This window comes from Chaetodon trifascialis, chromosome 6 (assembly GCF_039877785.1).
Source record: "Chaetodon trifascialis isolate fChaTrf1 chromosome 6, fChaTrf1.hap1, whole genome shotgun sequence".
In the NCBI taxonomy this organism is placed as follows: domain Eukaryota; kingdom Metazoa; phylum Chordata; class Actinopteri; order Chaetodontiformes; family Chaetodontidae; genus Chaetodon; species Chaetodon trifascialis.
In genome coordinates this window covers 12,170,624-12,186,690 of record NC_092061.1, presented here as the reverse complement: position 1 = coordinate 12,186,690, position 16,067 = coordinate 12,170,624, and the positions used below count along the sequence as shown (strand labels likewise).

The following is a 16,067-nucleotide window of genomic DNA, read 5'->3' as shown; positions in this document are numbered from 1 at the left end:
AATATTTACAGATGTTCTATATAGTCTTTGGCACTTTTAGTTCAGTTATGTGGGAACCTTGAAAGAAAGTCAATAGAACTTTACATGCATCATGGCTCTGTAATAACGAGGTCATAAGGAGGTTATCATCTTATGCGTTCATACCCCTCTGACTCCATGTCTAGAGCAGCACTGAGCTCTGTCAGTAGCAGACCCGTGAGGTAGTGCTGCTGCTTGAATTCTTGAGAAAGCTCAAACAGCCCCAAGATCCTCTGCTGCTCCTGGAAGCTACACGAGCCGGAGCTCTGAATGGAAAGAAAATGCTTTTTTAACAGCCCTTTCTAAAATGAATCCCATCAAATCTCATCTCCTTTATCGCATAAACTCCCCAAATAACTCTCTGAATTTCCTTTAGTGTCAATGCTTAAACAATTACCTGAATGTCTGAACTACAATATGCATAAGTGCAAAATCTGACTGACAAGTGGGCATACCTGTGAGGAGATAGATGGACACGGTGAGGCCGGAGCAGAAGTAGGGCTGCTGAAGAACAGGCTCAAGTTGAGGTAGTGCTCGTGACTGCACAGGATTCGCAGGAACTCCAGACGCATGCTGATCAATGTCGGCATTGACACACTCTTAGCTGACATCTTGAGGGGAAATAGAGCAAAAAAAAATCAATTAATGCATGACAGTACCTCAAAATATACAGAGAAGGTAAATAAAATGTCTTGAAAACAGTTTCAGGAAAAGAGGCACATATTCATACTCATGGAAGCCTCTTTTTCATAATAAAAAAAAAAAGTTCCCACGGGGGAACTGACTGAATTCATGTATTTAAAGATGCATGTTAAATGGCTTTGGTGTGCGCTCCCAGTGTTTTTCTACCTGGTTGCAGTAGTTTTTCACCAGCTGAAAGACAAATCCTCGGTCCATGAGAGACAGCAGGTCGTAGAGGAAGAAGGCCAGGCTGATGTTGACTTTCTCTGCTTGCTCTACCTCCTAAAGCAACAACAAGCAACAAACAGCTATCAGTAAGCTGCACTGATTGGATCTTGCCGAGCATCTCGTTGTGAAAGCTTTTGATCCTACACAGGCAAACATAATTAGCTCCTCCAACTCCTCACTTGTTGGAGGGCACTGACCCAACTCAGAGGAACAGAAGGCAAACAGGGGCTGTGGAAAGTTCTGGACTGGACTAAGTTACACTCATCTGAGATACTGATGAGCAAAATACATTAGCATCATTATCATACTCCTGACCTTATGTTGTTTGACAAGGATGGTCCCAATCTCAGCTGTAACCACAGAGACAATGGTGGTGATGTCATCTTTAAATCGGTCAGAGAAGCGGCTTCTGCGAGGGACATTGTTGTTGTCGAGATGAGACACGTGCTGAGCCATGCTTTTCACCTGTTCAAACAATCATACATCAATACACACACACACCCACACACACACACACACACATCACAAACATGAATCGAATAAAAACAAAAGAGGTGAATGTAATGGAAATGCATGTTAACTGAAAACAAGAGTGATTATGCAAGTCAATAATTTGTCAAGTAACCTGACAGATGCAAAATTGATTTGATGAAAATGATGACCTGGTAATAAAAGAGTAACTTTTCATTATTTATCACCACTTTCCATCCTCATTTTTCATTCAAATTACAAAAGATGCCTTTTATTAACTAAGGTGAGCATCCTGCAGTGAAGTTATTGAAGGAGGAAACATAAATAAGTCAGATGAACTGAAGGGATGAGAGTGAATATGAGGGATGATACACTTCCAAAACTCCAAAAGAGTGATAAATTGTCAAGCGGCTCGATAAATTACAGACTACAGCAATTTCAAAATGTCCCTTTTATACACCACACATTAAAACTATCATTAATCTTTTAAGGTGTGTGGCCACGAGGTCATGCATTGTTTCGTGTGATTCATTTTTATTACTTCATCCATTTATCAAATCAAACATCCAGAGTAGTCCTTACTTTTTCTATTATATAAGTGTCAACCATAACAAAACAGTCTGGAAATGAAAAATAAAAAAGACACTGACCAGCAGCTCAAAGAAGAACCAGGCATATTTATATGCATTCTCCCTGCAGACCCCAGTGCTGACGACCATCTGCAGGGCCAGCTCCTCGTGAAACTGCTGCAAGAGAGGAAATACACAAACGGTCAGGAAGAAACAACCTCCCTTTATAATGGAAATAAGAATATCTGCAAGTATTACAGTGAAATCATTTTGAAATACTGGCTGAGCTTTGAACAGGATAGCAAACAGTGACCAAAAGCCAAACAACCACAGTACAGTGTCCTCAGTGTCACACTCCCACCCTGTGGTTACAAGAGGGTACTGGTGGCTGAAAGCTCTGCTGATTAAGCTTTACACTGGGATGTTTAAAGTCTGAGCACTGTTGAATATATGCAACAGTCAGAAGTAAAGCTGTCTGTATTAATTAAGACACACTTTCTAGATAAATACAGCCAGTTATGCTCATGATATCATTATTTAATTCAATCATTTCCAGGTCAATGTAGACACTGTAAATGAGCAATTATTTAAGCATTACCGACTACATCCATCCTAATATAAAATTACCATATTTTACAACAACCTGCAAAATACTTAATCAGAAGACAGGCGTCAATTCAAATCATATACCTATTCTTAAGTTTAAAACCACTTCTACATCTCTGCTGTAACTAAGCTATATTAACCACATAGAATTATTGCAACAGTACAGACTATTTATGCTTTATTGATGGCTACATAAAATTTTAAACTCACTAACAATTAACCTGATTGATGGTTTGTGTTATGGCATTCTTTGCCTTCATGTTTTCTCATATCAAGACATCTCAACATGCACCATATTATTGTATATACTCAGTATATATTCTAATGTCCATCTTCAGTGAACAATTGGTAATGCGGCGCAAAATCTTCAAAACATTTCAGCTGCTTTACGGTCAATGACTGAAAGCAGTTCATTTTTTTTCTCATTAATACAAAAAAGTGCTCCAAACTGTACCTGTGGTGTATTATCTGACACACCACATACGATGGTGCATGAAAAAGTTAAAGAAAGGAAGAACTTTTTTTTTTTTACCTTTCTGTTGGAGGGCCGGGTGCTTCCTGTGGGGTTCTGGTGGTTGCTTACATCCATATAGGTGGACATGCGGCTTCCTGGGTTGTTGTGGCCCTGGAGACAGAAACACACAGGTTCCATCATGTTGAATGTGATGGATGCATTCATTAGAGTGGGTGTCAAGTGGCCTATTAAAATACCTAATGTACTGTGGGGATGAATAGCAAATGACTGTTTTGTGTGCATGTGTAATCATGCTGGGATATTTACATACTGCACTGTGTCTGTGTGTGTGTGTGTGTGTGTGTGTGTGTGTGTGTGTGTGTGTGTGTGCATGCGCGCGCAGTTTGTTAAATATATAAAACCATACAATTGCCTGGTGAAATATGCACTTCCAGTGAAAATGAGGGCAAATCTAACAAAGGTTTATATCGTACACCTTTTCAATCAATGCAAATTGCCCACTAAGAGTACATGAATATGTTGAAGCTAGACAAGTTCACAAAACTGAGCTTAATTCATATGACACTAACACCTTTTCTTTGAATTCCCGGCAAATAAAGGTTTTATAAGGTGAGGTGTTCTTCCAGAGACATTTGGTTTGAGGAAACTCTCTGTACCTTGGCAGAGAGGATGTTTTTCACCTCAGCGTCTTCAGCAGAGGTGTGTGGATTGGGGATGTCTGGGTTGCTGCTGCTGCGGATTCTGGACTGGAGAAGCATCGTGCCGACTGTGGCTGCCGTGGCCCGACCCATGGTGCTGTAACGGCTCTCTGCTGAAGGTATCACACTCCCTGAACCTGAGTCCATGGACACGCACAAAACAGGTCAATTCTTAATTCTTAAACTCATAATAGCAACTATGTTGGAAAGAAAAAAACAGAAGAAAAAAAATTCATACATATAAATCCTCAAATCAGTACCTGCATTCTGCATGTCTTGAGGTGGATCAGGCAGACGAAACACCCAGTAAAGGTAGGTCGCCAAGAGGCTGTTCCTACCCTGCTGGTCCCTGACCAGCTCCTGACTGTTATGAAGACTGTTGACAATAGACACCACAGATTCGAAGGCTATCTGGGCCAGATTGGCTGTAGGACACAGACACAAACATGCATGCAATAATGTCAGAGCTATAATATCAATAACATAGTGAGACAGAATATTATCAAAAATATCATCACGACAAATGGAACCCTATCGTTACCATAAAAACTACATTAAGCTGCGTATTACAAACAATCAGTTAATGCTAAAATGATCAGTTGCCTAATCTAGTGCAGGCTGCCCAGAGTGGGGCTGGCCCACCATAAGGCTTAATTTGGCCCACCAGATGTTTTTCTAATGAAAAAACAGAAAGAAAAAAAAAAAGATTCTGTTTTCTCATTATTGTGAACGAGCGGCATAAGGACGGACGGCTGGGACAACTTTTTCCTTATTCAACCAATACCTCATGTAAATAAATCCCCAACAAACAAAGTCAAGCGAATTCCTCACCAGTCTGGCCAGCGATGACCATGGGCTGCATGATGAGGGTGAAGAGTTTATCCATCACCAGATGGAGGAAGAGGACCAGAGGCTCTAAACTGGAGGACGACAGGGAGATGATGCTGAGCTTCAGCTCATGCTCCAGCTTGTTCTCTGGGATCTTCTCCTCCCTGACCCGCAAGGGGAATGTTGCACCACCCTCCAGGGCATGGCAGAGGGTGAAGAAGCGCTCCAGGTGGTTGTCCTGGTACAGAAAAGGGATGATTTGTTACACTGCTGTACTTGCAGGGGAAGCAGAGCGATAAAAAGTGACAGAGGAACAACGAAAGAGACAGCGAAACAAATGTAACAAGACAGGGTACGTGCAATGCTCCAGGGTGGATGTCTTACTACAGCAGAGTGGACACTTGTTGTGCTGTGTGTGTGTGTGTGTGTGTGTGTGTGTGTGTGTGTGTGTGTGTGTGTGTGCACATTCATGTTTAGTCTACTTGTGTGCACGACAGACAAAGAGAGAAAGACAGGGCAAACAGAAAAGACAATGTTGTGTTTGTGTGTGCAACCACTACTCACCTGTGTGTGTACAGATGACACTGCCTGAATCTCGAGGTTGAAAAGGCCTTTATGGCTGTCCATCCATTTGATTGGAGGGACCTGAAGAGGCATTTTCTACACAACAAAGACAGAGGAAATATTACTGTGTCTCTATGTGCTGTCCTTAATGTGTCTATAGCCTTCTAAGAATTTTGTTTTACTCCTTTACACATGCACAGTGGCATGGACATGCAGAATGATGTAATAATAGATGTGCATACCTCAGGCGTGCTCAGGGAATAGTTGACAGGTAGTTTCTCCAAAGCAATGGGCAGACAGAACTGACCAGTCTGCAGTCGGTCATTACTCAATATGGGCAGCCACTAAAAGAAACGAGAAATAATGTGTTACTTAACTTAAATTTAATTCATTTGTAGGTTTGCTTCCAAAAATACTTTTTGTTTCTGTGTGAGACTCTTCAGCCATGCTAGTTTCTCTGTGAGGATGTAAGTAGACACCAGGTAAATGCTTATCTTAGCATGCTAGCTCATCTTCTCCTGTGTGTACGTTTAGAAGTGTGGTTGGGTAGTAAAGGACAAAATCTCACAGAGTATCCAATGAGCGTCTCACAGCTGTTGTTCTGGTTCTGTTTCTGCTGGCAGCTGATGTGGTAGAAGGTGAACAGCAAGTGATGCCTCTCTGTCAGACGGGCTGGAAGGGCCAGCTTCACTTCCTCATAGAAGTCTGGGGACCTGAGGGGGACACAGGGAATAACAAAGGAGGAAACACAGAGAAAAAGAGGGATGGGTGACCCAAGGATGGAGGGGGAGAGTTGAGAAAAAGGAAGAAAACACAAGGGTAACAGTAAGGACAGACTTACTCAAACTGTTTTTAAATGACAGAAATAAGCTCTCAAACAGTATTATATGACTCATTAACGTGTACTTGCTTGTTGTGGTAGGTAACAGGGGTGTAGACCTCACGTAAAAATTCAGGGCCATTTGATTTCCCAAAAATGACCTGAGAATGGGCAGGGGGAAGAAAAAAAAACATTAAAAAGGTACAACTTCTGTCCAACAGCACAACATTTGCATAATACATCTGTGTAGACTGAAGCTGACAGGGCATCTATAATTACAATTAGTTAATTACAGCAAGAAAAACCCTTCCAAAGCTCATACAGATACCAGACTATTGTTTTCAGACTATCTTGAAAGAACATATATCTTCAGTCTTTTTATTTATTAATGTTACATTACTTAAATTATGCAATGGACACGCTTCCATGAGCAAATCCAATGGAATTATCAGGTCAAATCAATTTCTTTGTCATAACAGTGCTGTGCGATTAAAGACAGCAGCACTCACAGGCAGAGCGCAGCCTGCGTCCTCCCCGCTCATAAACTGGATTTTGATGGTGATGTTTCTTGCTGATGTGAGCCTGTTGACAAAGTTTAGTCTCTGGGGGTAGACAAAGAGCAGGTTCCTACAGAGACATGGGGAGAGAAAGAGTGTCAGGCAGACTTCCTGTTTAATTAACACATAAAAAAATCATGCAAAACCATTTTATGTTAAAAAAAAAAAGAAAAAAAAGAAAAAAAAAGGAAGCAGTTCCAATATACATCACTAGATGGCACTATCTGTACGGCAACTTCTTTGTCACGCAGCAGTGAGGTGACAGTAATGTCACAGAAAATTCCCAACAACCAGTAATTTAGTGTGACCTGTGGTTTTAATACAACACTGTAATCTGTCTTGAAACCTGGAATACAGGGAAATACCGCAGCTCCCACTGAACAAATGCTCAGAGAATGTCAGTGTGTAATTACAATGCAGGGGGACTTGTTCACACATGAAGTTACTAATGTTTCGTTACCAGCGAAACCATTTCAGAATTGAGTGCTGATTTAAACCTCTGCTCACAGAGGCTGCTTCCTCGCTGTTACACTACGAGGCAGTTTCACAGGTAGCCTGGATGGAAAGGCCTAAAAATAGGCATGACACTGAAAATGAGCAAAACATGAGTGATGAGTACAGCATGACTGTTTGTTGCCTCTGGCCTTTCAGAGAATTAAGGTGTCTGTATGAGCAAACAAACCTGTTTACACCTCAAGCTATGAATCATTTGTTTTCCAAAACCTTGTGTGTATTTCATCCCGCTGAGGTGCAAGTTTTGTATAAGAGACATAAAGACAACATTTGGACTAGAAAACTAAATCTTATTTCCTTCCTTGCACTGTGTTGCGTGGCTATGTGTAAGAAAGTAAGTTTATTACGCCCTCTAACCCACCTGTAAATGTTGTGAGGGACATAAACCTCGCTGGATGGGAACTCCAGCACCTCTTTGACTGGCCGAATGTTCTTCTCAGCCACAGGTATCAGAGGGATGAGCTCAGTGGACAAACATGCTGGTGGCGTGTCGTGGACTGGAGACATGTCCAGTTTTATGGAACCTGTAAGACACAAATAAGTGCGATTCACAAATCAGTGACCTGCATATGCAGTACAGTGCATATATCACATGATATCACATCATGCCATATGAATTCATTGTAATTGTTTTTTTATGGGGGGTTATGTGCCATTTCTTGGCCAGGTGCAGTAACGTCCTGGAGTCTCTCTGCTTGATGCCTGGCAACATATGGTGACAACAAGATTCGAGGAATGTGCTGCACCCAGCCAAGAAATTGTCCACAAAACCAATGTGTAAAACCACAACATGTTGTGTATACACTTGGTTTATTACTTTCTTCGCACCAAACTAAGCTAACTGGCGCCTAGCTCCATGTTTAAGACAGACGTGAGAGTGTTATCAGTCTTCTCAACTCAAAAAAGCTGCAATTCCTGTAATGCAGAGCTATTGTCTCGACTAATAAAATAAAATAAAATCCCAGAATGAGTGTTTCGATGTGACGAGAGATGACCTGATATTGTCTTGATTCTCCTCTGTGGAGTGGAGGTTTTCTTGATCTCAGACAAGAACTTCAGCAAGTCCTCATCACTCAAACGATCTCCCTCCTGAAACACACACAAAGTCATAGTTTCATGGTAGAAACATTACTAGAACTAATGGAATGGCATATTTGAGCAAAGAATGAGACAAGGCCAGGCTGTAACTACAAGTTTATCGGTTTGTCATACTTTAGGGTCTATCTCAAGGAAGTAACAGATTTTTCACAGACTAGTCTGCCTCTTTGTGCGTGGGTGGGGAGGTCAGACCTGTTTGAAGATGGTGCTGATAGTAATGGTAGCTGGTTTGAAGGCAGAAATGTTGCAAAACTGATCATCGATGGTACTGTAACGTTCAGAATTCCTCCTGGGAAGCTGTGCTCTCCGGTCAATGCTGCTGGATTTACCTGGAAAAACAGAGTGTAGGGGTCACAGGTCAAATGATACACACACAGCTCTACACAATCCATGGAAATGCACATAAATGCATGCAAGTACTGCTCATTAGAACAAACACACACAAGCACAAACCTCCTTTCAAGCTGTCGGAGTCGGTAACATCGCGGTCTTGCATAGCAGTGGAGATGACCTCCATGACATTAACGGTTGCCCAGGCAAAGGGCATGCGGTAGCGACCCAGCCTATGGCAGAACGTCTCTGCCTGACCTCGCAGCTTATCAAGCTTGTCCTTGTTCTGAAAGACCAAAAGCAAGATTAAGTTTTAAAAAATTAATGTTAAGAATGCCTTCAACTTCAGAACATAGCACACTTAGAGCGCATGTTTACAAGAGGATGGTACAAGGAAAAGATTATTACCTTTGCAGAGTCACATTCTCTCAGTGTCACGTAGGGTTCAGCACAGTCACTGATCTCTCCCTGCTGCAGAACCTTTTCAATCTAAAACGCAGAAAGGAAGCACACAAGCCATCAGTGAATCTCAGCATAGTCAAACTTAAAAAATCCATAGTTTGGAATACAGCAAAGACAAGAGATACAAAGACAGCACTGCAATGACTTCCAGGATATACAAAAGCGATGATGTAACTGCTGATTCATGCTGTTCTTAGCATTTTATCACAGGTGCTATGGACTTCAGTTTTACCTTGATGACCAGGTAGATATCTGGGGAAGGGTAGGTGATGGAGAAGATGCCAGATCTGGCCATGGTGGACTGATCCACATACGGAGTGTGAGGTTTCAGGAAGTTTTTGAACTGTTCTATGTTCAGATCACAGTAGAAGTTCTCGGATATCTGGACGAAGACAGAGATGGAAAAGTTTCCTTGAGAACCAAAAAAATGTCTTGTTGTTACTTTTTGTTGATGGAATTTTTTTGGATATCAAATTCAGTGAATAATAAAATGCAAAACATCACTTTAATATTTTTTAATGACAGATTGATTTAGAAAAGGTTTAGAAAAGGCCCTGGGACACTGCTTTCATGCAAACCAATGGCTGATATGAGAACGCCATCCACTCAGTCCACACCACTATTGCTCTAAACGCCTTCCTAATGACCTCAGGCTAGGAACACAGCCATATGTCCTAGTCTGGCTTGGCCTGCTGTGTGTCATGTGATCCTACTCACTGGAAAGCCATTAACCACTGTCCTGCATTCTGCTCATCCCATAAGACCTCCATCACACTGACCACACCAAAGCAGCCCTCCAGTCTGCCAAACCTGGCTGACTTGCACAGTCGGACGGGTATTATAGGAAGATCACTTTTGGTTTATTTCAAATCTGATTTCTTTAATAGTGGCCTAACAAACCAGAAAGCCAGACTCCTGCAACAACAGAGATGACCCTGTTCACTTTAACACAAAGCACACTTACTGCGAGAGCGAACGGTCTCAAAAGGCAGCAGAGGAGGAGACCAGCTCTTACTGACAAATGGTGTCTTGGAATCACACATATCACTTCTTAATAATCAAATCCAGCTGACATACACAGCATGTTCGGCTTCATATTGTCATTAAACAGAACAGACATGTCAAACAAAGTGTTCACTGAGTTAACATTTACAATGAATATGAAGAGCATTCACTTGTGAAAGTCAACCTTCAACATTCCTCGTGTTAATGGGACACGAAGAGCGCAGTGCTCCTTTTAACATTATGTTAAGCACATTAGAGGCTATATATCTGACTCACATTGTTTGAGAGCAAATGCTTTTATATTTTCTACTAACCACCCCAGCGCTGCCAACTTAGCATCTGTGTAGCAAGCTCTGGTCTGTTTTAAGACCCTTTTAACGACTTTATTCGAATATGACAAATCGTGCAGTTTTTGGGCAGACGTTAGCCACTTTCCCACAAACATTCTGCAATACAAGTCCATGAATCTGGAGTTATACTGCTTATGAAGGCTGCTGCTTCAGTGAGCAAGAAATGTCTTTTCAACCAAGCAACAGACACACTGAAACGCAAAGATGACTAGTGTATATCTGCTGCATATCTAAAAAAAACGATGTGTCCTGATCACAGTTTGTGTCTTCCCAAGGGGTTCCATCACAGTCCAGCAAAACTAGGCTTGCCTGGTCTTGTATTGTCACAACAAGAAGAATACAAATGCCTGGAGAAAACTTGGAGAGAAAAATATATTTCTTCTCAGCCACCTTTTCTACTGTGAGGACATATCTGTCTGTTGGCATGTCTACACTAGACCTTCCTCTGTTTATATCCATGAATGTGATATCATAAGTAGGCCACTTGCTGGGTCAAATCCCATGTCTCCACCTTGGCTGATGGGCCATGATTAATAACTGGAGTATTATATGGAATTATGTGAACATCTGCTGCAGATTTCACAGATGTGAAACAACAAACCTGATGTGAACAAAAAGGCAAACAGACACAGCAACAAAATTCCCATGAGGGACAACAGTAAAGGATGCAGGAAAAGAGAGAAATGAGGCAAAGAGGCAGCAGGAATGTGGCAGAAACACTCCAGAGGAGACAGGGAGAAAGAAACAAGTGTGCAGAGGAGAGCTGGAGAAAGGCAAAGTGAAAAAAGAAAGCAGAAGCATAAAGGGCTCAGAGATAAATGGGTCAATAGCAAATGCTTCACAGTTCCACTACGATTACATTTAACAGACAGAACAAGCTTGACAGTTTCTCCTTCACTCAGACAGAGACACATTTCATAGCACTTTAATAGTCTGGATCTGCCTCTGCTCAACATAATAGGCAGGAAGTTGTATTAAGCTCCACAAAGACACACTGCGGATCAACACAGAACAAAATATGCCATTTTAAGTGAAATACACTGTGACAATGAGACACTTCTCTCACAGATTGACATCAGTAAGATTATCTTGTTGCCTGTATGTCCGCTCTTTGACATATAGGCAACACATGTTTATGTTGTGCCAAGACCATCGTACATGCAGTCCCTTTTCAAAATTACAGGGCATTAAATTGCTCCATCTCACCCAGCAGACAATCTTAGAGCCACTGTTCCTGCACACAAGCTGGAAAGCAGCTGGGCAGCCCCGAGGAGAGGGCAAGGCCCGTGGCTAAAGCCCTGTCTCATCTGAGAGATCCATGAGCGCTTAAGTACAAACTAAATCCTTCCAACCCCTTTCACCCAAAAAACTATCCGGCTGTGTAAATCCACAGAAAACACACAAACAGCCATGGCTCAAAATGGTTGACTGGGAAAATGCGGCATAGTATTAGTAGTTATAGAACCAAAACATGACGACCCCTGTGGGCATGAAAATGTGAGGATGATGAGACATTAAACCTTGTAGATTACACTGATCCCTCACAGCCACGCCGACCGCCAAAAGATACGACGAGACCTCCCTGCACCACCAGGAGTCACATGACACACAAGCTAGAATGAAACAAGGGAGGGGAAAAAATGACAGCAGCACTCTACAATAAATCAGATTTGCAGTTTTGATGCCATCTTTGAAGCTTATAGATACCCGTCAGGTTCGATTTTCAGACACACACACACATTCAGACGCCAGAGGAAGCTAACCATGCTAACCTGCAAGGCACTGGCCATCAGGAATAATTGAATTTCAATGTTTTGCACTGAATTACGGCCTCAAAAATGGCCAATGTTGTCTTTGAATCTTCCTGGAGATAGCAACTGTCTCTTACTAAATCAGACATATATTTCTCATGATGCAACCCAACAGACCCAAAACCAACTTAAAGACACACTATCCGCAACAAACACAATGATGAGTAATGAGCAAACTGGTATTTAGTGCAGGGCTACTGCACTGTAAGCTGTTTGTCATTTTCCCTGTACTGTATGTGGCAAGGTGAACATGTTACACAAGTGTCCACAATGGAAGTTACAACATACTTTTAGTCAACATTAGAAACACCATGAGGACACTAGAAATTGTCAGAACAAAGCATTTTCTTACCTTTTTCTTCTCTTTCAGGTCATATAAGGCCATAGAGGCAAAGATGGGCTCAATGTCAATCTCAAACCTATGAAAACAAGAAGGAAATGGAAATAAGTAATTCAATAATGGCAGGAGAGACAAATACTTAACGTATTAATTTCCTTTTACTGTACTTAGATTCATTCTATTTTTTCCTTTTCTGCTCTATTCCTGTAGATTATTGTTGCATTGGGAGGCAAGAAAATGTAATACAGTAAGTGATGACATGTTTGAACTGAGGGTTAAAGGATAAGGGGATGGATCTGCCAAACCGCTGCAAGCAGAGAAATGAGTTCAACTAAAACATGTGGCCGTTTTATGGGTTGCAAAAAGGACGAGTGAGATGCAGAGTCAAAGGCAGTGAAAGTGTGTGTGTGTAAGAGAAAGAAAAAGAAAGAGACACAGAGACAAAATCCCACAGAGAGAGGGAGGGACAGCGATTTTCTGGAGAAGAACAACAACCACTGCACAGCAATCCTCCACTCTCCCACACTGCTGTCCGTCACATCTACTGCAAAGCCCTTTGTGGAACGACGACTCACTCTTAAGTTGTGATCAGATGCGACACACAAGAACGCACTGTATGCTAAATGCTAAGCAAAAGGTCATTTTTCATAAACAACAGGGTGTTGGAGTAATTTCCCTTCAACACAACTGTCGGTTCCTTGTCCAAGTTTTAAGAGAAACAGAAGGCAGCTGTTCAAAACCGACCCCTCCACCCTGCAGTATTATGAAAATGTATGACATACTTGATGGCCTGGCATCGGATCAGAATGCGGTCTCCAGTGTGTTCTTTGGGGCAGTCGGGGATGGGCCGGATCTCCACTGCATCTTCCTGGAACACAATAGAAGAAAAAAATGTTCAAGTTACACAAAAAGACATGGAGAAGTTGTCAGAGGAGACTGAGGATCTTAAATAAGATTTGCAGGTGTTTACTGATCCACAGAAGAGAAAAATACACTTCAAATGTTAACAAGGTGCAGAAGAAAATCCATTTACAAGCAAGGATTGTGTAACCTGATGTTTTTTACATGTCTTTGGCCTCTAAATAGTGAAGTCATTTAGAGTTGTGTTTGAAAAATTAAAGGATTTTCTTCAAATGCTTATTCTGTGTAACTTTAAAGTCCGCTTTTGTATTGAACACAGAGAGAGCTGGGGTGCAACTGCTTATCATTTTCTTACTAGATTAATCTGACCATTATTTCCTTGTTAATCATTTGGTCAGTAAAATGCTCGAAAATAGTGAAAAATGTCCCTTTCTATTTCCTCTGTCATGCCTTCAAATTAGTTGTTTTGTCTGACCAACAGCATAAAATCCAAAGAACTGAACAACTGAATCTTGGGAATGTTTTTAGATCTTCTATTTATGTTATATATAGGACTATTTGCATTTATGGTAATTAGCATTTCACACATTTCATGAATGGCATTTTGATTGACTGACTGTATATAAAGAAATCTCTTCTCTCACCCTGATCAAGACTATATATTTAAAAACATTTGTGGACTAAAGCGCCTACATGGTTCCCATATGCATGCATGCACTTGTGCGTTGCCTCATGTGAGTACCAACTCTCTCCATGCTACATCTCACCTCATCAGCTGGTGGGTACAGGGCAAACAGCTCAGGGTGTCTGTTCCCCTGCCGCGCCTCCTGGTTGAAGCGGTCCAGCTCCTCATGGCTGCTGAAAGCGAGCAGCCCCTCCACTCTCTGGTCTGGGGTCAAGCACCGCAAGTCAAAATCGGAGGAGGTCAGTGTGCGGCCAGAGTCATCACTCAGCCCCGCTAGAGTTGGAGACTTGACCTGGGGCGAAGACAAAAAGAGAGGGGTAAGGGTGGTGATGGGGTTGGGTGTGGGGGAAGAAAGAGAGAAGAGGGTGAGGGGGATGAAGAAAGGAAAGATAGAGCAATAACAGAAAAACAAAGGATGAGCAAAATAAGAGGGTACTGAGGCAGAATATCCAGAGGGATGTTATTAAGAGGAAGATCAAAGAAAATGGGTGCAGGGTAATGAATACCATATTAATGGATATTCGGTCAAAGCCTGTTCTTCTTCTGTTTAAATAATAGTACTTGAATGGGGTTTGAGTAACAGGCATCCATACTTGCCAACCCTATTGAATTTCCCAGTAGATGTATGACTTTAGTCCCCAGTGTTCCCACATAGCTTTAAATACCCTTTTCCCTTCCAGTGATCTAATTTCAGAATCTGCCTGAACTTTAATGTATTTTTAAGCAAAAAAATATCAAGCCTATAGTATTTTAAGGTCCGCCCACAACATACTGTACAGTGAAAATGTAGCCTCCATGATTATTCTGTCAGCAGACACAACAAACAGCTAGCGGCCATTTAGGCAGTCTAGACAGTTTCTGTTTTGGCCGGGAGACAATAGCAGTCACTGTTTTCTTCTGATCAAGGCTCACGCTTTGCGGACAACACACGACACAGGCTCATGTTGAGGTTTTGTGTATGCTACAGAAAGCAGAATGAGCCCTTATAGAACCATGCTGAGCAGGTGCTTCCTTCTTCTTTCTAAATAAGCAGTTTTCTTGCCTTATAATCATAGTAATGCACATAGAAAAGACACCAGAGTGCAGGAAATACAGCAATACAACTCTGACATACAGCACACCCTACTGTATGAGCGATTCGTCACTAGTAATGTCTATGCATTGCACATTAGCTGATCAAGTTCTGCAATCAGAGGTTGATGTTTAGCAGACAAAAACGATGGCAGCAAAGAGAGCAGAGCCGACTCAGTGCGCTGACAGCAACAGCGTTGGCCTGTTGGACAAAAAATGAGCACCAGCCAGAGGAATGAGCTTAATGCTTTAAATGAACTCACTTAATAGGATATGCAAATGCACTCAAATGTGTCCTCTCAGATGCCCTGGAGTGAGAGCTGAGAGGAGAATTAAGCAACAGAAGTGCACAAAAGATGTCTTCTGTTGCACATCATTAAAATATTTATGTTGCCCTGTGGCTGCTGTTAGCTCCACCTTGTTTTCTGCTGTTTTGCTTCAAATATACAGGATTCTTACAATCAGCAAACGTCCATGAATGGATACCACAAACTTCTGCCGCCTCATAAAAATAGATCCGAACTCTGACATTAGCATTAACACAGCTTGGCTTTAAAATTCTCCCTCCCTTCGGACCGTGGGGAAAGGGAATACGTTTTATGTAACATATCAGGAGCTTGTATTAAAATCAGCTGATTAGAGCATCATCTGCCCATCAGTCAGAGATCTCTCAGACTGGCATTGGCCCTACATGGAATTACTCATATTCAGCTACAGGGCAGGGCATAACCTCCCTGCTCCCATGCTACACAAAGCTTTGAACAATCCCCGTTGTCACCCCTGTCTTCTTGTCTCCTTCATTTTCCATCAATCTCACATCTCCGCTCTCCAACCACAGGCAAGGACTGACCGAGCTTCCACCCTTGTGAAGCTTCACCCTGCCGAGGCTCCATGGGACCATCACACCATGCTCCAAGCGCTATTGCTGAACCAGATTGGACAAGAGACGAGACCCATTAACTGCCTGAAGGACAATAGTGCTGTTCTTTCCCTCTCTGTCACTCTCTTTCTGGCATCTAGATCATG

The 16,067-nt window shown here is 42.0% G+C and overlaps 1 protein-coding gene across 2 annotated transcripts in view; it reads right to left on the bottom strand.

The window, feature by feature from the left end:
- The window catches only part of dock8 (dedicator of cytokinesis 8), a 49,952-nt gene that overhangs the window by 17,848 nt on the left and 16,037 nt on the right, over positions 1 to 16,067 (bottom strand). For both annotated transcript variants that reach the window (XM_070964122.1, XM_070964123.1), the window contains 23 exons: positions 14,053 to 14,262; positions 13,207 to 13,292; positions 12,437 to 12,503; positions 9,151 to 9,300; positions 8,865 to 8,945; positions 8,580 to 8,742; positions 8,319 to 8,455; positions 8,024 to 8,117; positions 7,390 to 7,552; positions 6,468 to 6,585; positions 6,049 to 6,119; positions 5,707 to 5,851; positions 5,381 to 5,482; positions 5,139 to 5,234; positions 4,578 to 4,812; positions 4,007 to 4,171; positions 3,705 to 3,883; positions 3,106 to 3,198; positions 2,049 to 2,144; positions 1,243 to 1,392; positions 868 to 981; positions 474 to 629; positions 145 to 284 (listed from right to left, as the gene is read on the bottom strand). In XM_070964122.1, the coding sequence (XP_070820223.1) occupies positions 145 to 284; positions 474 to 629; positions 868 to 981; positions 1,243 to 1,392; positions 2,049 to 2,144; positions 3,106 to 3,198; positions 3,705 to 3,883; positions 4,007 to 4,171; positions 4,578 to 4,812; positions 5,139 to 5,234; positions 5,381 to 5,482; positions 5,707 to 5,851; positions 6,049 to 6,119; positions 6,468 to 6,585; positions 7,390 to 7,552; positions 8,024 to 8,117; positions 8,319 to 8,455; positions 8,580 to 8,742; positions 8,865 to 8,945; positions 9,151 to 9,300; positions 12,437 to 12,503; positions 13,207 to 13,292; positions 14,053 to 14,262 (3,011 nt within the window). The remainder of the gene's footprint in view (positions 1 to 144; positions 285 to 473; positions 630 to 867; positions 982 to 1,242; positions 1,393 to 2,048; positions 2,145 to 3,105; positions 3,199 to 3,704; positions 3,884 to 4,006; positions 4,172 to 4,577; positions 4,813 to 5,138; positions 5,235 to 5,380; positions 5,483 to 5,706; positions 5,852 to 6,048; positions 6,120 to 6,467; positions 6,586 to 7,389; positions 7,553 to 8,023; positions 8,118 to 8,318; positions 8,456 to 8,579; positions 8,743 to 8,864; positions 8,946 to 9,150; positions 9,301 to 12,436; positions 12,504 to 13,206; positions 13,293 to 14,052; positions 14,263 to 16,067) is intronic.